General features: G+C 44.4%; 1 protein-coding gene across 1 annotated transcript; it reads right to left on the bottom strand.

The window, feature by feature from the left end:
* Positions 1-418: 418 nt before the first annotated feature.
* LOC105911711 (transmembrane protein 131-like) lies at positions 419-21,411 on the bottom strand (the record flags this gene model as incomplete). The annotated part of the gene is made up of 28 exons (XM_031558532.1): positions 419-1,851; positions 2,100-2,266; positions 2,674-2,777; positions 3,187-3,280; positions 3,715-3,836; positions 4,290-4,497; positions 4,968-5,129; positions 5,432-5,559; positions 5,677-5,813; positions 6,394-6,632; positions 7,637-8,100; positions 8,461-8,619; positions 9,938-10,123; positions 10,296-10,482; positions 11,262-11,404; positions 12,601-12,752; positions 13,933-13,999; positions 14,217-14,326; positions 14,674-14,812; positions 14,997-15,111; positions 15,688-15,763; positions 16,193-16,345; positions 16,686-16,772; positions 17,172-17,276; positions 18,542-18,676; positions 20,201-20,311; positions 20,703-20,873; positions 21,361-21,411. Coding segments are annotated over 28 exons (4,260 nt in total), but the record flags the coding sequence as incomplete, so codon positions are not given.
* Between the last annotated feature and the right edge of the window lies 1 nt (position 21,412).

The following is a 21,412-nucleotide window of genomic DNA, read 5'->3' as shown; positions in this document are numbered from 1 at the left end:
CTTCCACGTGCCAGATTACTGGCGGCTGCTTTGAACAATAATCAATCACCAGACCATCATATAATTACAGCATGGGGACTGTTTTACCTCGTGAGAAGATGAGGCGATTAAGAACTAAATAGAGTGTCTAAATGAAATCAACACTTTTCCCACACGCTTAGAATTTATCTGCTTTGATGTGGTTAAAAGTGTCTGGGCAAAAGGAACTAGGATTTCTCTGCTCTACTGGCAACATACTGCCACTCTGTGGCTGGAAATTGGTACTACACCTGCTTAAATCCCAAACTCCTTGGCCAAATGTCTGCATTATGAGCAATAGACACACACACAAAAAAAAGATCTCTTAAATGATTTAAGGTTGTGCCATCTGCGGTTGTGCGAATGGGGATTTTTCAGTGAAATCAAACACAACACCAGCTGTTCTGCCATGTGGTTTATTGTTGACTTGGGAAGCGATCACACTTCCTTGACAGAAAAAGAGATGCCTTTACTACAGCCTCAAAACCCAACAACACCCCCCCCCCCAAAAAAAATAAAAAAATGTTCGATCGAAAAAAATCGTTGTTCTGCCAATCCTTCCTGCTTCAAAAAAACAAACAAACAAATAATAATAATAATAATAATAATAATAAAAAAACAACTGGCTGGTTAAAATTCACATAAAACATCTTTTCCCACAAATCTGAAACTTAAGAACTGAGAATCGAAAAGTCATGAAGGAAACCACAAATTAAAGGATTTCTTTTTTTTTCAATGTCTTATTTTAGATTGCAGGTTTTCCCCATGTTACATTCCTATTGCACATTAACCACATATAACTGCCTCTCTGAACAGAACATTCTTCTCAGTATATGGACTTGATAAAAGTGCTCATTCCAAAACAGCAGTTGGGAACCCCGTTTCTGCCACAATGTCGTTACAAAATGCCAAACAGCCCTACCGTGGCCTTTTATTCTTAACCTTTTCTTGTCGTCTTCAACATCAGAGTTGATCAAGTTGATAACACTGACAATTATAAAATAAAAGCAGCAACTTGTCATGTTCACTAATATTGACTGGGCTTCCAATTAAATATTTGTCTTTAAAAACTGGTTTTGCTGTACAGCCTGAACTGTGAGGGAAAAAAAAAAAAAAAAAAAAAAATCACATTTCCCTCTCCCCATTGAGTTCTCGTAAATGACCTTGAGACACTACATGTAGCCAACAGGCTCTAGAGGGCAGCGCTGGCTGAAGTGGTTTGTGAAGCCTGTTCTATACTGCTCAGCAGTAACCCAACTGTCAGTTTCACAAACAGTTCAGTTTTCTAACATCAAAAGAGTGGACAATCTGTGAAACTTGACAATCGGCCTCTAGTCCTATTCCTGAAATAAAATGGATGCCAAACTGCCACCTCAAGGCTGGATTTAGTCAAGGAGTAGGTTTACTTCGCTCTCTGCTTGCTATAACCCACGGGCATGGTCATGAATCTGCATTTGACAGCACAGGGCAGGCTTTCTACCTCAATCACTTCAGCTTAAGCATCGCCCCCTAGAGTTTTGGAGGCCCCAGTTTGTGTCGTACTTGCTAATTGCCTTCGTCAGCGGGGTTGGGCCAGGGCTCAGAGCTGCGACGCGTCAAGGTGGGCCGCCACACGCTCCACGGGTTGAATGTGCGGCTCAGCTCCACGGGCGATGCCCCGCCACCGACTACCAGCGTGGGCGAGGCACAGCTGCTGTCGGGGGGGCCGATGAGATCGGAGATGGGCGAGGTCGGGGCGGAGGAGGGGGGTGGGAAGGTGTCTCCGCTGGTGGACCAAATGGAGGGACTGAAGGGGACACCAGTCGACCACAGGCTGCTGTTGCCCAGGATGGACTAGAGAGGAGGAAGCAGAGACGGATTAAGGCAGGCAGGGGGGATCTACAATACTACCTTATATGAACCAGGTTTAAAAATGTCTACTCTTTGGTTCGCCATTAAAGATCCCGTTTTATTGGAAGCCTCAAGTTGACTGTAATTCTACATGGACTGTGATACAGATTGGCTATGGGAGGTGAGTACAGAAAGCTGTTCTGACTGTTCTGTTCTGCTGACTATCAGTAATCAAGCGGAGTGGTCGGTACCGTGGTGGGAGTACTGGGTCCGGACCCAGAGCTGCTCGGCCAGTGGTGAAGTGGGTCGGTGGGAGTGCCGGGGGCCGCAGCCCAGTACGAGGAGGGCGCGGAACAGCTGAACTCGGACCAGCTCTGAGGTGGCTCGCTGCTCCTGGGGGCCGTCATCCCGCTGAAGACTGCACAGGCAGAAACACACAGAGCGCGCTCACACACCCATCACAGTACAGCAGCAAGATTCTGAAGAGGGCATCAGGAAGAACCGCAGCACACCAAGCCAATGACAATACAGCTGACGCAGCACCTGACACCTGTACTTTCTGTCAAATTACTGCTTGTATGTACCTGAACGACAGCTTCTTTTTCATCATTAATAATTAATATACTGGTTTCAGGTACAGGGATCACTGGTTGGTGAAAAAAAAAGTATCACAGTGAGATATACTCTGGTACTTCTGGTTCAAATGATCCATAGTGAACACCTGACCTACGTAAATGCAATCGACACATAATATCGGCCTATACAACAACAACAACAACAACTGCCAAGCACTGTTTGAAGGCTAAGGATATTCGGTGTGGTTACCTCCTGACAGATTGAAGGTGTTGCTGGGCCCGAACGCAGAGAAGGAGTTGGCTGAGCTGAAGCTTGGACTGCTGACGTTACCAATGGGACTCCACAGCCCAGTGCTGCACAGAACACAACAAAGGGGCAACATTAGAATGAAACATTACAACACTGTACAAAATAAATGACAACATGTTCAATGAATATTCATCAGTTCTGAAGTGAGGAAAAGAAGCCATTACTGTAGGCTGCAATAGTGAAGCTTCATGACTATTACACAGAAGCTTCTAAACTTCTGAAACTACATCACTTCAAACTCGTACATGGTGTCTATGGTAAGCGGTGCTGAGATCTTCCAGTGGCCACACGTGCACACGGGACGTCTGACACTCCTAAATGCACCTCTCCGGAGGTCAACTCTGAAAGGGTGGCTTCAGTCCTGTATGGGACTGTAGCAGAACGCCTTGTAGGGCCTTTTAAAGGGCGGGGACCTCTGAGCTGTGCTGATGGGGGCAGTACGCTGAGTCTTACCTGTCCGATCCATCACTGTCCATAGAGGTGGAGTGGGACACCTTGTCCAATGTCTCCAGTCTGCTGATGGCAGCTTTGGCTGGACCGCTACCACCTGACAAGACACACACACACACACACACACACACTTCATATTAATAATTGACATGATGCAATTTTGGAAATCATTATCCGAGCAGGAACAAACACAGCTTGTAAATATGTGACAACAGATCTAAAAAACGAACATTTTTTAGCACGCACAAAACAAAGGCTAGTCTGATGCATTATATAACAGAAGCCTTGCCCTAAAACAAAACACAGTCAATCTGCCCGACAACACACGGTTTCATTTTATCAGCTGACTTTATTCGTCGCAAATCAGAAAGCAAGAACACTGAGCTGCTTCAACAGCAAACATACAGACATGCTGTCCTAGTCCTTGTCGGCATAAGCAAATATAAGCTCTTCAAATATGAATTAGGAATGGCATTACACTGTATGTGATTGTACTCATTTCAATAATATATTTATTCAGGCCTCACTCACCTGGGCTTTTGTCATAGCCTGCTGCCACTGCGGCAAATGTGGGGTTGCCGTTCTGACCCGGCAGAGAGACAGACTTGGTGAGCTTATTCTTCGCTCCAGTGGGGACCTTGGGACAAGCCTCACTGCAAATCACAAAGAGGAAAAACGTGATGTAAGTATAGTATCAAGTAAATCACTTACGGTTTCTGGATGGTGAAAAAGTGAAGCCACACCACATCAGCAGAGGTCTTGACACCTGTTCTTAGCCTCATTTAGAATTTTGCTGACGACAATAACTGATTGACAGTTCGGCAACATGTATGTTTTATTTGGGGAGTGTTCTTTATGCATACACATTTTGTGCGGCACTACATGTAATCCAACTTCATAGGCTTCACTTCTAGAGGAATGATAAAATTCCTTTCTTACACTTACACTTTGATAGGCACAATGAAGACAGTTATTACAATGATTATGTGTGAGGTAGCAACTTGTGGCAATGACGATGATGGATGAATTAGCATGATTATTCCTAATGATCACCATTATGATACTGATCAGCGGTGTTAATGCACACTTAATTGGTCCCTCCTTACCTGACAGTGTTAAGCACACTGCTGTAGGTGCCACGGGGGGTCAGACTGGGGGAGGAGGGGGGAGGTGGGGAGTAGGAGGTCTGGGGGGCCACCCCCACCCCCATCCCGACCCCCACCCCAACCGAGGAGGAGATGGCACTGCTGGAGCGCTTGAGGAAGTGGTCTGCATTCAGAGTCTGCATGGAGATCTGCTGCAGGCTGTCCACCGCTGGAGGAACAGAGGAGACAGGAGGAGACTATAGCAGAATTGTGCAGAGGCTTGTGACAGGCTGCACTGAATTTACTTGTGAGAGAGCAAACCTTACCTGCATGTACTTGTTTACTTGTGTAGTACCAAAACCTTTGGTCCCATTTATACAATATACAGTTCTTATACTATATTGAAATAGTAATACTAAGAAATACTATGTGCTTCTCAACAATATTATTGGATGTAACTGGCCAGACAGAACAAGACAGTTGAGTAATGGAGGCTAACTTGATTGCTGGTTTATTTGTGAAACAGTAAGGCAGTTGCACCGACAGCACTATAATTTCCTCCCTCATCACATCCCGCTCTATCGCTGATAGTTGCTAAGTTAACAACTAGTGTAGTGGCTGGTGTAGTGCAGTGTAGTGATACCTACTGCAGTGTTGTGAATTGTGGGTCTACTTTGCTAGGGTGGGGTAGTTACTCACTCAGAGGGCATTTGTGGAGGGGCACGCAGTCCCACTCTGGAGGGGGCGAGGTGTCCTTCTCCCCCTCTGAGCCGCTGCTGGTGACCAGGTCCTGGATAGGACTGCAGGACAGCATCTTAGCCAAGGGAGAGGAGCGGAACTCGGCTAACTTCTCTTCTATTGCTGGAGGAGGAGGAAGACCAAGAGAAGAGGTCATTACCAAGGCTCGGTCACAGGTACACACTCCAAGATTTACACAGGGAATTTCACTGTCTTTAAAGATGCGGTCCTCGATTCTGACGAAAGGTTGTTGATATTTGAGCTCAACGGCCAATCAAATTACACCCCTCCCTTCTGTGCTCCCGAAGCAATTCTCTGAACAAAAGGTGTCCTGGATTAGAAACGCAAACTGGATCTTCAAACTATGTCAATAAGGCAGCAGATCAGACATTATGTAGAAAGAAAGAACACAATCAGTCACTGACCTGTTGCCGGTTTAAGAGCTGCTCTTGGTTTGGGGGTATTTGCTAAGGCCTGCTGCATCAAATTCTTGGTAGGGAATTTTTTGCGCTGTTTGGTTTCCAGAGGGATTACGTATGGCAGCTCTAATGAACTGTAAGGGCAGAATTATGAGAAAAAGAACACATTGAAAGACAAGAAACCTAACAGCTATTGTTACTGGATGGTTTTAGTGTTAGAGTGCGTTTGTGGGATCAGTAATATATCTTGCCTGGTCTTTGAGTCTGTTGGGGCTTCTGGCTGTTTGGTGTTGGTTGCTTTCTTGTTCTGGGGCTTGGACTGGGGTTCTGGGGCTTCCTCTTTCTCCTTTTCCACCATGACTGACCGACCTTTTTTATTCACTGGCTCCTGTGTGAACATAACAAAAGCTACAGAATCCACATAACGGATAGAGGGACTATAAGGCCGGACGGATAAACAAAATGGAGGAATAACTGAGTGTTTTGAATGGATGGAAGCTGGACGGATAAGTGGGAGGACGGCTGAATGGCCTAAGTGATGCCTTGCTATTGGACATATAGAGATGTTTCACTGCAATGAAAGGGTCAGATGAAAGGGGATGATTAGACGTCTGGATTAGTGCACAACTTGTAAGACAAATGTGTGAATGACAAGGATGAGTGGCACTAATGCAGAAACGTCTGAAAACACCAGACATTACCTAAATGTCAACAGCTTGCAAGTGGCTAGTGACCTTCAGTGACCCCATTTACCTTAATCTCAAAAAACTCCAGTCAACTTTAACTGTCTCATATGACGTTCATAAAGGTTAAGTATTCAGCAGATGCTTTTACCCAAAGCCACTTACACACAGGCAGCCTGCAGTGGCCGGGAAACAACCCCGTGTCAACTGCTTACAAGACTGCGACGCTAACCACTGCACCACCAACACCCATAACTAGTTCATTAAAAGTAAGGTCATCCATACCTCTTTGACGCTGGCCTCCACGTCGGGGTTGGAGGCCTCGGTGGTGGTGGAGGAACTGTCATCGTTGTCCACCAGCTTCTGTTCCTCCTCCACCTGGGGCTTGCCCTTGGTCCTTTTCTCCTTCTCCTCACGTTTCTTCTGGGCCTTAGTCTTCTTCTGCTGCTGCTGCTGCGGTGGCGGCGGCTGTTGCTGCTGCGGCGGCTGTTGCTGCTGCTGGGATTTCCCTTTAGACTGTGAGGCTGAGGGTATAGAGGTAGGGAGGAATGGAGTGAGTATTATGTCCCATCTGATTGATAACTTTAAAGTTAAATTTAAACCCTGAGCTTGAAATCCAATGGCTTCTTTGGCCTGATTTTAAGATTTCCAAAAAGTCATGCAAGAGATTTTCAACTACAGAACTACCCCACGACCATAGGCACACAAAGTCCCCACGACCATAGGCACACAAAAACTTTTTGTGATCACCTATTTCGTTCCCACCACTTTTGACGTTAGAAACGCTTTTGAAAAGAAAATCTCATGTTTAGCTTTTCAAAGTGCTTACTCCACAGTTTATATATGAAAAAAATCTAATTGATAAACAGAAATCAAAGTTGTATGTAACATTAGTCTATGTGTTAAAACTACATGTGTATGCATTCCTTTGATAACCCAGATAATATCACTTTTGTTCCAAAAATGCAAGCTTTTCTATCAAATGTCAGAAACATGTCATCCTGGCGTTGTGTGCTTTTAAATTGTGCTAACATAGTTTGGAATTGCTACCATTGCAGTTTTGGTTCGGTTTGCCAAGAACAATGAAAAGAAAAAGTGTTGCTAAAATTGTAAAAAAAAAAAAAAAGAAGTGGTGTAATGATATCAACTTTGGCCAGGCTAAGCTCTAACTAGCTATCCTCTAGTTCCAATGTTCCATGTCCTTCTAGTTCTATGTCCATCTCAGCCTACATTACATTTCATGAAATGATAGGTGCATGGGTGGATACGCGTCACACTCTGGTGCATCATCTAGAGTTTCTGCGTGTTGCAGCGAGGCTCAAGCCGTGCCTCAGACGTACATCTCATGCAGGCTGTGTGGCTGTTCTGACCTGTTAACATGGGCGCCGAAATGACAAGGAAGAAGTCTCATGACTTTCACACACAGGTGAGGTAAGTGGTGTGGCACGGGCCCTATGAACCTTTATAGAACTTTCCAAAATACACCGTCACACAGATATACATACACACAATCAGTTTGTAAGCATACCTTTACTCTGTGTGGACTGTGCTGATGTGGACTGCTCATGGAACTGCTCGGAGGTGGCTGGAGATTCGGGTCGGTCCAGGTCTCGGTCCATAACCTCCACTAGGCTGCTGTAGTCTGAATCATCCGAGCAGCGGCGCTGGCTGCTCTCCTGATGTGTTTGGCTCTGGCTCTGGTTCTGGTTCTGGGTCTGATTCAGCTGGGAATGGTTCTGAGCTTTGGAGCCGCGGCCCTTACGGTTACTGGGCTGTGCCGTGGGGCTGTCCTGGCCCTTGTGTGTGGTGGGGGTGGTTTGCATAGCTGCCTTGCTGTGGCCCCCCTTTGAGAGGCGGTCCAGGTGGCCGTTGGTGCTGTTGTGGTGGGATGGGGCTGCGTTTTGTCTCCCGCCTGACCTGGACGATGTGTTGTTGTTGTTGTACGCATTGCCCCGTGATGAGTGGTTGCTGTCACCGTTGTTATCATTCGAGCTGTTGAGAAGAAATGGATAGGTTATTTTTCTCAGAAATACAAGTACCATTACTTTAGTTAAAGTCAAAACAAAAACGTTTAACAGAAATTAGCTTGAAGGATACTTGAGATATTTTACTGGTGAGAGTGGGTCACATTTTCAAAACAAAACAAAGCTAAGGAGAAACACCCGGTCTCTGGAGGTGGATATGGCAGAGCATTCCAGCATGTTTCAAATTAACTACAGATGTTGGAAGGAACAAGGCAAAAAAATCATGATTCTAGACTTTTTAATTGAATCTTCAGATGTCACATTATTTCACCTAGGATTGGAAGGCAAGTAATTCCTCAATTCAACCAAAAAAAAAAAAAAAACTTACTTTGAATCGTTATGAATTCGTACTATTTCCCTGAGGTCAAAAGGTCGCCCCGTTTCCATGGTGGAATTGGATCCCTCGAAGGACAGGCGTCTCTTAAAAGGCTCCCAGATCCCCAACGCTTCAAGGTAGGCCGTGACCAGCACCAGCAGGAACATGGAGCTGGAGAGCAGACACAGACAAAGAATACCTTTACAACACAGCCCTCAGTTCCTGTTCCACGTCCTACTCAACAGAACCGGCTATTAAAAGATGACCTCAGCATCAGAGTTTTGTCTGAACAAATGAGATCACAGATTTTTTCACTGGTTGTAACATGGACGATGCAGACAGGTGTGGTGTTTACCAAAGGTGGAGGCAGCTCAAAAGCCAATCAAATTACACCCATACCTTCCAAGCTTTTGAAGCAATGTGTTGATTGGCTGGAATAATGTAGGTCTGAGCCAATTTCATTGCCATTTAAAGAGCCAGGACTGTTAGAGGGTGGTCTGGACAATTTCTCTGAATTCGATGGCAAGTGTAATAGATTATAATCAAGGACTGCACCTTTAAAGGGAGCCAGACATTTCAGACATGGAATACCTTTTCAACAGAGCACTCAGTTCCTATTCATCCTCATGCTCCCTATTCCCCGCTATGACTTAATCAATCAACATTTAGTTTTGTCTGAACAAGAGATCACAGATGGTCTCCACCGTTTGTCACAGGGACGATGCACACAGAGATGTACTGCCCACTGGAAGGAGCCAGACTCTGTGCAGCATTCAAGGACTGACTGAAACGTATTAAGCATGTACTCAGTGAACCCAAATGTTTCTAAATCACTGCTGGGCTAAAACAAGACCAGATTTACGTGTATCCCTTAACCTGTACTGCGGAGCTGAGGACACTGCACTGAGTAATGAGGATTCCGGCTTGGGAGCTCCAAAAAACAAATTACTTGTAAGCAACATTAGCCATTCTGCTTGATCTAATACAGCAGCTTTTGGACACCAAGTGTGGTTCACTTGATTGACTACACTGGATGAGAGCTGAAAACACACGTAAATTAAAAAAAAATTTAAATGCAATTTTCATTTTGTCCATGCGAGTACAGACGCTGAGCAAAAGTAAAATGCATGCATGAAACAGCTGACTGTGTTTTCGCTTCATTAAAAACATTGACTCAGCCTTCAAACGTGATGACTGACATAACGCAGTTGGGCCAAATGCCTTGATCGCATTTTGACAACATCATGAAGGACATTAAGTCGATGTGATGTTATGCAACCTTAAATGGCTCAAAGCAACTGCCGTTTCAGCTCACGATGATGAAAGTTTCTGAAAATGCTTTTGTGAACGATTTCAAAGCTTGCCTATTAAATGCTGACTAAGTCTTCTTTACAACACGATGACTACAAGCGATGCCCCTCTTTTTTTTGTGAGTGACACATAGCTTTCAAACCCTGAATAACAAACACTGGGTGGGTGTTATTCTTACCTCATGATGATGGAGATGATGATGTAGAGCTCCAGCTCCCAGGTGGGGCGTGGCAGGGCTTCAGCACATGTGGCCAGCAGGTGGTAGGGCAGCGAGGCGTTCAGCACGAAGGCGAATGACGAGCCGCCCGCCGACACCAGCCGCAGCTCACGGATCACACGCGACGCTGTGAAGTCTGGCGTGAACCTGGTAAGACAGAGACACACACACACACACACACACTGTACCTTGCAGGCTAAATTCATAACAAATATGAATTCCTCGGAAATAATATATTGGAAGCTACAGAGGTTCTTCGTTGGTACAGTGTATAAATCAGACTAATAACAAGTAGACGGTTCTGCATAAAGACACTCACATTATAACAATGTCTTTGGACGCATTTGGATTGAGCACAAACTCTTGACAGTTGACGACTTTGAAGCCATAGCCTTCACAGGCGTAACCGTTGATCTCCATGGCTTGGATGTGCAGAGGAAGCCGACCGGTGTTCTCCACTTTAAAGGATCTTCTGAGGCTGAAGTTGGGTTCTTTTAGTTTCAATTCTTAGAAAGACCAAAGAAAAAAAATCTGTTTTAGAACTACTGAGAAGAATACAGGACAATAATGTACAATAAATGCGAATTCAGGGAACAAATGGAAAACCCATATCACACACTCACACATTCAAAACTGCTAATTATGGTTCATTTTGGATTCCACAAAGACTGCAATACACATATCCCCATGCCTAATAACCAGTTATGTTTCACAAAAACAAAAGAATAAAACATATTTTTTGCATGTCAATCTATGCGCACTTGGGCTAGAAAGCTTTTCATTAGAGTTTAAGATTTTTTCTTTGCCTGTGGCATTACGCACTCATCAGAAGTACTTTTCCGTTGGCAACAGTCTCTGGTGGCCTGAGTCTCATGCACACCACCTTTAAGTTTAGGCTGACCTAGCTGCTCGCCCAGGCTCAGCTCACACTTACTGTCTGAGCAGTCCCGCAGGAGAGCCTCGCTCAGCTCACACTTACTGTCTGAGCAGTCCCGCAGGATAGCCTCTCTCAGCTCACACTTACTGTCACGCAGGATAGCCTCGCTCAGCTCACACTTACTGTCTGAGCAGTCACGCAGGATAGCCTCGCTCAGCTCACACTTACTGTCTGAGCAGTCCCGCAGGATAGCCTCTCTCAGCTCACACTTACTGTCTGAGCAGTCACGCAGGATAGCCTCGCTCAGCTCACACTTACTGTCTGAGCAGTCCCGCAGGATAGCCTCTCTCAGCTCACACTTACTGTCTGAGCAGTCACGCAGGATAGCCTCGCTCAGCTCACACTTACTGTCTGAGCAGTCCCGCAGGAGAGCCTCGGTCAGTTTGAAGCGCAGGGAGCTGCCGGGCCCGGGCGGTTTGCCGGCCATCTTCAGGCTCTCGTACGTGCCCTGGCCCTGCACCAGCAGGAAGTCCACCACCGTCAGGTTGTTCCTGAAGCACAACACACGCCATGAAAACGGAGCCTTTCAACAAATTACACTTCAGTTATATTCTTTCAGCATACTTTTTCAGGAATGAGAAGCAGTGCCATCTTTGTCCATGGCTACAAGCAGCCAAGGCGGCTGGCAACTGAACAACCCAGCAAGCATTTACAAGGGTTCCCATAATCAGATTTCACACTGACAGTGTCTTGAGTCAGATCCACTGGCAGATAGCATTTACAAGGGTTCCCATAATCAGATTTCACACTGACAGTGTCTTGAGTCAGATTCATTGGCAGATGAAATGATTCCATGGGTGTGGGGTCTTGTGTTAGGCCAATCTGTAGGAGTCTGTGTGCTTTACGTATTTATTTATTTATTCATTGTTTGTTTTTATATTGCATTTCTGATCAAGCACGTTTGCTTGTATTTAATCTGGATCGATTACTGAAGATACACTTTGTGGCAGAATCTATTCGATTCCTGGATTAGGATAATAACTAACCACTAATATGTCTGCTCATGTTGTGAATTTAATGGATGATCTGGAGCAGAAATATGAGCTCATCTCAAAATTGAAAGGTCATATCTTATTGCCCACACCAGGGGGTGAGTTATAAAGGGGCGTCTTCTTGACTGCCATCCAGAAGAGCCCCCTGACCTCTGCATCCATTACTTACTGTGATAACTTTAATCACATGGGCAGGCCAGAGACAGCTTTATTAGATAAGGCGATAATCCATTCCTGCAATTGCCCCGTAACCACTCTCCACATGTTACCTGTGCACAGCAAAAACAATCAGAAGGGAACAGGGACCCGATGGGACACTCGCTGGGGCTTTTCCAGGGTTTGCTGACTAGTCAGTTAAATGTCTTAGGCTTGAGAATTGCAATGCATGACACAAGCTCACTTCAGCACACCTTACGAAAAAAAAATCACATTTCAACCCGAACAAAATATCCCTGAAGAATTGCCAAGCTGAAGGATACAAACATTCCCCAGTCCCCTTGGCTAAACCCATGTTCAGCTTACAAATATAGTACAAAATGTACGAGTGGTTTTATTTCTCAGCTTATGCCAGAGTTTGTTTGCAACTGACTCTAATGTATCACTATGTGTGTGGCGCTGTTCTTTAAAAGCACTTAAGTGTTCCCAGTGTACCATTTACTAATTGCTAGTGGATGAGATGCTATGCTATCCAGTACCTGATGACGAGCAAGGAGGTGAGCGTGTAGTTACTGATGGGGCTGAACTTCACTGTGAAGCCTTTGGCCTCTCCTGGCAGGAGGTGCAGGTTGTGTACGAACGGCCGGGTCGGCCCCTCTGTGAAGCTGCTGCTGGTTCTCGTCACAGAAGTCTAAAAAGCAGAACCACAACAGAATCACTCATGTCTCCCCGTGATCCAAAACCCTAGGAGGGATTTTTCTCTGGTTTCCATGATAACATGAGGTGTTCGGAAGTGTCAGGAGCTGTGAGAGATTTACTAGCTAGCTAATGAAGAAAACAAAATGTCCACTCAAAAAAATACTTAAAAAAATAAGAAAAACATGGGCTCCCAATATGTGTAATTGCATGGGAACTGGGTTTACAAACTGCTTTGCTGTACAGTGAAGTCAAATGAATGCTTACAAAGCAACGTAGAAAACACTCAAGACTGAGAACGGAAGTGAAAGAAAAGAGGAAGAAAAACCCAACGACCCTGTATGCATGCCTACCAATATGCATACCATGGCACCACCTTGGTTTCCAGAGAAAAAGGACTGAGACTTCTGTGGAAATGAGATACCATTTCAGACACATGGCGGCCTAAGACAGGGCCCTCATGCAGTATTCAAACGGCTCTCCAAAGAAAATGAAAACAAAGACAGAGTGGCGTCCCTGGCAGCATATTCACATGTGCGCGCACACACACACACACACACACACACACACACACACACACACACACACACACACACACGACTTTGGCCCTGTTATCCGACAGGCGGAACAACTCCCATACACAATAGCCAAGTAAGCTGAGATGAAAGGTGAGGATAAACACCATGGAGCCAAATGACAGATTGTTATAATAAAAAAAAACACAAATGTTATCTTATCTACTTATTTTACTTCTTAGTCACATGCAGAACATGGAGATGCTTTATGGACAAGCAAGTCTAGACTGGTGACACCCAAACCAGTGATACCTGTGAGGCAGTGGGTGGCTAGAAATGATAAGGAACCTACAACAAATGTGTTTCCTCAGTTTCCTAGTAACATGCTAGAATTTGTAATCTATAGATATTAAAAGCATAAACAAAAACGTGAAACCGGGAAATGTTTCCGGCAAAATGACCGTAAACCATTGAATGAAAACCCCCTAAAACTCTGATGACCTCATGCAGAAAGTTTCTATCTGATAAAGCCATAAACATGAAATATGAGCCCACCCTCAAACTCAAAGAGGTTGTTTCGACGAGTGGAGATGAAAAAGACCAGCCCCATGGAAAGCACCATATTCCCACCTAATGTGGGGGACGAAACACACCACTCACCTGATTCCTGTGTATCTGGAACTCTAAAGTGGTAGTGTCAATGCTGGGGAGATTTTTGACTGGGAGCCTGCCGATGAAGAGAAACACACACACACACACACACACACACACACACACACACACACACACACACACACACACACACACACACACACACACACACACACACACACACAGTTAAAGGAATGCATGCTACCAAACAATACTGCTAAACTTCAAAATGCCATTACACTGCACAACTATCAGAAAGAATATTGCTGTGTTGTTGGAAAAAGGGTGATTACCTCTCTAAGAGCTTTTCAGCGAACGCTAAGGGATTGGGGTAGAGGGCCAGAGGGAGGATCTGAATGTAGACGGGAACGTCGGCTGGGTTTTCAAGCAACACTTCCACTTCCTGAAAACACAAGGGGATCAGTGTGAGGATTTTTTTAAAAAGCTGTTGAAAAGCTAAAAGTCACTCTTGGACAAATCACTTGGATATTTTAAGGAAATATACCATGATGATGCCATACTATTACTTAAAAAAACAGCAACATAGGAGAAACAATGTATTGTTCAGGTTGATTGTACTAGATACATTTCGCTTTATTTCTATACTTCCTTGTCACAGCTGGTAAACCGTCAGTCAAAAAACGTTCCAGGGGGTATACAGACTAAAAAGGCTATTCCCTGCAAGAGGAAGTAGTAGCCGACCGACATGCTGGTGTTGTCCAGTAAAGAGCGAGCAATGGGGATGCTTACTGAGGAGCTGTTGGTGTTGGTGAGGGGGAAGAGGATCCGCCGTGGCGACTGGATGAGGGAGGGCCACATCATGCGGGCGCTGACTCTGGCCTGGACGTTTTTCTGCAGGTCAGTATTCACTTCAAAGACACCTTCCACCCTTCAAATTGAGCAGGTGATTACAACGACGAAAAAAAACAAAAAAAAAACACCAAATTCACAGTAAGAAATATGATCAATCAGTGAAGAGTCAACCAAAGAATACATGTCATTATGTTGATGTTATGTCATGATGACCGTACTCTCTTCACTCAGTGGCAGTGGTACCGATGTGGGTTACTCACTCGTGTCTGGAGCTGTCCCTGATCTCCTCCCAGGTCTTGAGCAGCGTCTGGTGCAGGTCTGCATCGCCATCCAACAGGTCCTCCTGCATCACAGGTCCGTGAGGCTTTGGTTCGTCTGAATGACACACACACAGGGGACACAGGCATTTTCATGTATTCATAATAAGAAAAGGCACAAACACTACGGGTGTCCACCCAGATTTGCTGCTTGGACCGCAAGAATTTCATTTAGCAATTATCTGTGCTTTTCATTTCTTCATTTCAATTTTAGCTGGAGGGAAATACGTTTAGTTGGGTATTTGCAGGTGAACTTTACTACCATGGTATAAATAATTATTGGTAGAGAACAGAGTTACCGAGTATTACAGTCTTGGCTTAAAGATGCAGACCGCCATTCGGTTTCGAGAAAGGTTGTTGACATTTGAGCTAAACTGGCAATCAAATGACACCCTTACTTTCTGTGGCTGGGATTGCTTATGGCTCGGTCCAGGCCACTATGTTTGTTTCCCATTTACAGAGCAAGGATTGTGTACAGAGCTTGGGCAACTAGAGAACCGTGAAGAGCAATTTGCTGAATTTGACAAAAAGTGTATTGGATTAGAAGACTTTAAGGGGCATCAGGACATCACTAGAGGTGCCAAGATAACATGGGAGACCATCAAATTCATATGATATTATCACATGCACTTACATTTTCTCAGGAAAGGCATTCCCACGTAACAATGGTTGCCGCACTGCAAACTGGCATCAAAATAAATATTTGCGACCTGCAAGAGACAACATGCCAACATTTTAGCAAAGAATAAAGACCCAATTCAGACTCCAAGTTAACAGTTAACTGTGCTGTATTGCTGAGGGGCTCAACATGTTTTTTACGGCCCTGTTTACAAGGGGGATCATGTTACTAATGAGACCTCCAGCACATGTCCTTCTAGAGGCCCACTACAGCCAACACTCCTCTCTGGAAGATTAGATGATATGACCCATCAAATCCCCTTCCTTGTTTCTTTGCTTAGAGAGGGCGTGTGTGTGTGTGTGTGTGTGTGTGTGTGTGTGTGTGTGTGGAGGAGGTGGCTTTCAGGGACTATACAGAACATTTTTTTAAAAGATTGTCGTATGTTGATTGCTTTATGCATTCATCACTCTTTTTAAAAATTCCAAACATACCAGCGACGGGTATGAGCAGCTGACTGTACCTTGGACCTGCGTTTGGGTTCTATCTCGTCTCTGCTGTTCTTGAGGCGCTTGTGATAAAAGCGCGGGTCTTCCGTCAGCGAGCCGACCTGCTGCACCCTCACCCTCTGTGAGAATGAGCTGCTGATGCTCAGGCACTGGTGCACCACTTTGCCCTGCACACGACACAACATTGTATGCAACATAACAATTACATACATTACAAGACAAACATACATGTCACTTCACCCTACACACACCCTATAGAAATGAGTAGCTAAGACGTCAGACAAGCGTCTTTGGGTACTTAGAACAGCGCTATATAAGTCTAAGGTATTATTATTATTATGTCATACACCAAATAGGCAACAACACAGTTACTCACATCACTGATTACTTCAGGACATGTGTGTTAAACACAAAACAAAATGCTTTCTGTAGGTACTAAAATCCACTTGTTTGTAGACTACGCTAAGCTACAGGGAGATAGGGTAGTTTAAATTCTGCAGCTCTCACTGGGAAAGATGGAGGAAGGATGATGTGTTTTGGGGAACTGGTCAAACTGCCCACTGCTACGACAGCCTTCACCGGAATGGTCAATATCTGGAAAAGGACAAACGCAAACAAGGAGAGACAAACAATAAAATCCCAATGAAATCCCATATCAGCGCTGAGGAAGCTGCTCCCTGTATTTTAAAAAACCCCTATGAGACAACAATATAAAATACAGCTTAGGGTCACAGACCACATGATACCAAGTACCAATAAATTAATATGTATGTTGCTTATTGACTGATCAAAACCAGTAAGCGAGACCCATAAAAGCCAACAGTAATAGGTCTGATTAAGGGTGTATTAGACTGTGCAAAGTTCATGAAGTGGTTGGACGAGTGTTACTACGCAGTTAAGAGAAAACACGAGACACACTCAGCCCCTAACAGTCTCTGTACAAACAGAATGAAAAGTTATGACTTCCAAATGCAGCCAAGCATAGCGTCTCACCTCGTAATCCGTCGTGATGTGCACCGCCCCGTCGTACACACCCTCCAGGTCCTTAGCAACCAACGTTACCCTGAAGGCTGCATAGTAACCAGAAGCCAGAATGACCTGGAGACACACACACACACACACACACAAACGTAAATCACATTTTCATACTGCTTTCCCTATGACTCAAATGAGCTGTGTGTTTGTGCTAGCTAACAAACAATGGTGCCTTCACAGGGGAGGCCTATTTCCCCTCCCGTCACTAACACCCCTGTAGGAATGCCAGGAGGCTCGGGGCAGATAACTGAAGAGGGTTATATTTATTTAGCCTTTTAAAAGGTGAAACAGCAGGACAGTAGGCGTAATTGTCATAAATATGATCTCCTACACAGAAAATCATTCATCTATAAAAAAAATAAATAAAAAAAATGAAAAAGGTGTTTGAATGGCCTGAGTATTTGCATCAGAACCTCTCTCTGTTTTGAGAATTTCCATGGAGGAGTCAGAATACTGTCATCAACAGGGATTAGCATTAGATATGCCGTCAACTTATTCTTATCTAGCTGGCCTTCCCTGTGCTGATAGACTAAAAATCAAAAAGGCTACAGTATGGGGGAGGGGAATTAGCTACAACAACAAAGTAACTCTTATTATGGTGGAACATTAGGTAACAGACAGACTGTACTTCTTTATTCTTCAAAACTTCTCAGGCAATATCCTGTAGCCAATCACATCAGTTGAATTCATCACTCAAAACAAAACAGGAAGAAGCATCAGCTGACGCACCAAAAAAAAAGGTTCCTCTTTTACCACAGCTCAACATCAAACAAGACCAAAGTATTTCTCATCAACCAACATGGTGAATTATACCAAAATGTTACATCCTAATGATTAATTCTGTTATTCCTTATATGATAAAAGATAAATCAGGATGCACATTAGTCCTAGAGCTACTGAACAAATAAAACACACCTTTTCAAGCTTTAATCGAAAAAGAGTGATGCAGACACCAAGCACCTCACTGCTTTTGATGTGCTAACACTACTGGAAGAAATGACCTTAGGCACATTTGTGTATGTGACCTTCCAGCTGTGTGTAACCTATTGACCAAATTGTATCCATACTGTGTGTAACCTATTGACCAAATAGTATTCATGCTGTGTGTAACCTACTGACCATATAGTATTCATACTGCATCCTTCATGCTGCTAATTTTGTTTGTACTTTTTGTCTCCAAAAAAGAGCAGGGGGTGCTTCACACAAAATAAATATATGGTACAGAGAAGAGTCAAACTATTCAAAATAAAATATAAAAAAATAATAATTAAAAAATAATCTGCTGGTGTCTCTGTCTCTGACATTATTTCCCAATGCATTCAGTTTACCGTTTTGTGTGTGGAGGCCGTAGAGTTGTGGAGCTCTTTGGTCCGGGTCAGCGCTGAGGTTCTGTTGCCCCTCTCGGTCTTCAACAGCTCCATGGACAGGCTGTCCCCCGTCACCAGCCAGGGCCTGATCACCAGCTGTGGGGCAAAAAGGGAGAGTTCAGACACTCGAGAGACACCTTATCTACCCCTCATGTATCTTTATATATTCATCGTATTTCACTTTTTAAGTATACCGTTTCCCTTTAGTTCAACAAATACAGAACAACTCTGTTGCCCACTGATGACCAGCAAGCAACAGAGGTATAGGACGGCATTGTTGAATGCGTGAAATAGTGCTGGATGACCCAACGCTGGGGTGACAAGTAGACTGGGACACACCAACCTTAAGTTACCTTAGCACCTCTAGCACTTCTCCATCTTTGCTTATTATTGATGGCTTCACTCTTTAAGCTCAATTCAAGATTTTTTACTATCCTGTGTCTTGTCTACAGTCCTTTACTGTGTTAGAGAACAAAGCTCTAGTGTTAACCACTGTTATCAGGATAATAGGTAACTCCAGGCAGTGCCGCAAAGCTACAACTACCATGATTATTAACCCAAAACTGTCATCCGTTGTTCATGTTCTCCAACCTTCAGGTAACCCGGCTAATCCACTATAGTGGGCGGATGCCTAACCCAAATGGCTTCCCTCACCGCTATAAATGTCAAGGCAGATGTGTGGCTCATTAGTCAAACGGTGCCGTCTTTGGGGCCACTGTCATGGCGTCCAGTTAAATGTTTGTTGAAGCAATCTGCAGATTCTGAACCTATATGTTCAGGGTGGGTGATGTTTACATTGCAGTAGGTACACTTGATAAAAGAATAGCTGAGTTAACGGGGCATAAAGCATCTGCTTTTACAGAGAAACTAAATGGTTCGAAACTAAGACGTATTTAGATGAGATTAGACTAGATTAGATTAGATTAGATTAGACATAGTAATTGAGCAGGAAATGGGTACAAAGCCAATTAAATGCAGTTAGCATATAACAAACCATACATGCAAAAAAATGCTATATCTTACAATATGGACCGTGGAGAGTAACAATGTACAAATATTATTTATGTAAATATTTGAATACATTGGTGAATTTGAGAAGTGGACAAAGTTAGAGAATAGAGAGTGCAAATGTAGGGTTGTATATACAGTATGAAGAGCATATGTACATTTGGTTAAGTATGTAGACTAGGACTGTAGGTAGTTCGGTCTGTGCAAAATATGTGCAGTGCAAACAGTGCAAATAACATGTTCGTTAAAGTACTGGAAACAGTGCAGTGCATTAGTGCAATGATGCTATTAGAGTGGTGGTGTGGAGTTTAGCAGGTCACGGCCTCAGGGAAGAAGCTCTTTCTAGGTCCAAGTCTAAGCATTTTTAGGTCATCTTACACAAAAGTAACCACCAGCTTTGGAGTAAAAATGGATATGTGACTTTCGTAAATAGGCCAATGAAAGTGGGTGAGTTTAAGATTATAAACATGATAACTTGGAATGCCATGATGAAAATGTGCTCGGAAGTGATATTTCATTTATGGAATGGACAGGCAAGCAGATAGGCAGATTCCTGATAAAGAAAAGGTAGTCTACCCATCATCGTAGGCAGGGGCGAGGGTTAGAAATTACCTCTATGGGATTGCTGTTGACCACCACAAACACTATGCTACTGGTGTCTGTGGCACTGAGTACACCAAAGTCCAGGAGGTGCTCCTGTAGACTGGGAGGAAGGACCTGTGGCTGTGAAGAAAGAGGAACGCACAATAGAGAAACATATGTTAGGGACAGTATATCAACGTATAAAGCCCTAGAAGCTTATAGTAGTGGTGGTAATTTCTCAATTACAGTCATCGTTTTTATAAATTACAAATTACAACTGTGTATTAGAAACAACAAGCGAAGTGAATAAGAACAAATTCTCTGAAAAGGACTCAACACACCCCCACCATTGCACATGAAATGCAATTGTGCTGAATTAGTATTGATTCTATCTCTGTTAAACCAGGTTAAAACCCCACTGACATTAGGAGTCTCTCTGAGGAGAGTGAATAAGTGAGTGAATGAACGAGTAAGTGAGTAAATGAACGAGTGAGTGAGTGAGTGAGCAAGCAAGCTCATGGCCGCTGTCTACCTCCAGGAAGCCGGTGTAAGCCCGCACGGGCAGGTGGAAGCGGGAGGCGTTGGTGACCAGCAGGATGTTGCTGTCGATGTGGATGGTAGGGCGGGAGGGGCGGAAGTGCAGCGTGAAGATGTAGCGGGCCTCGCGGGGCGGCACCAACACCGGCTCGCTGAAGTTCTGCACCTGCGGGAGAGGAAGAGGAAGAGGAGGAAGATGGTGAAAGGAGGAGATAAGGGAGAGAGGAAGGACAGGGAGAGAGGAACAGAGTGGGAGGAGGCGAGGCGGGGGGGGGGGGGGGGCGCAGGAGAAGAAGGGAAAGGGAAGATGAGTACATAAGAAAAAAGGGAGAAAAAGCAGAAGGGAAAAGGAGAAGGGGAACAGAGGGATGATTTGGCAGAGAGAACAGATGATGGATAAACAGGAAAGGAGGGGAGAGGAGGTGAAGTGAGGTAAGGATGGTTGGTAGTGGGGGAGGGAGAAGAGGAAGAAGAGAGGTAGTGAATGATTGTCACTTCTTTATATTCACATTCACAGAGCCATCGATTCATTTACAACAAAACTGCATGCATGTAGGCTTGCCAAACACACAGACAAAACTACATTTCCAATAAACTTGAGGTCTGCAAACAGCCCCTGGTCACAAGGTACACATGCGCGCACACACACTCACTTTGAACATGGTTTTGGCCTCCTCCGGCAGCGAGACGTCATGGATGAGAATG

The sequence above is a fragment of the Clupea harengus genome, chromosome 21, assembly GCF_900700415.2.
Source record: "Clupea harengus chromosome 21, Ch_v2.0.2, whole genome shotgun sequence".
NCBI lineage: Eukaryota > Metazoa > Chordata > Actinopteri > Clupeiformes > Clupeidae > Clupea > Clupea harengus.
Note: the sequence above shows the minus strand (reverse complement) of the source record. Positions and strands in the feature narration are given on the sequence as shown.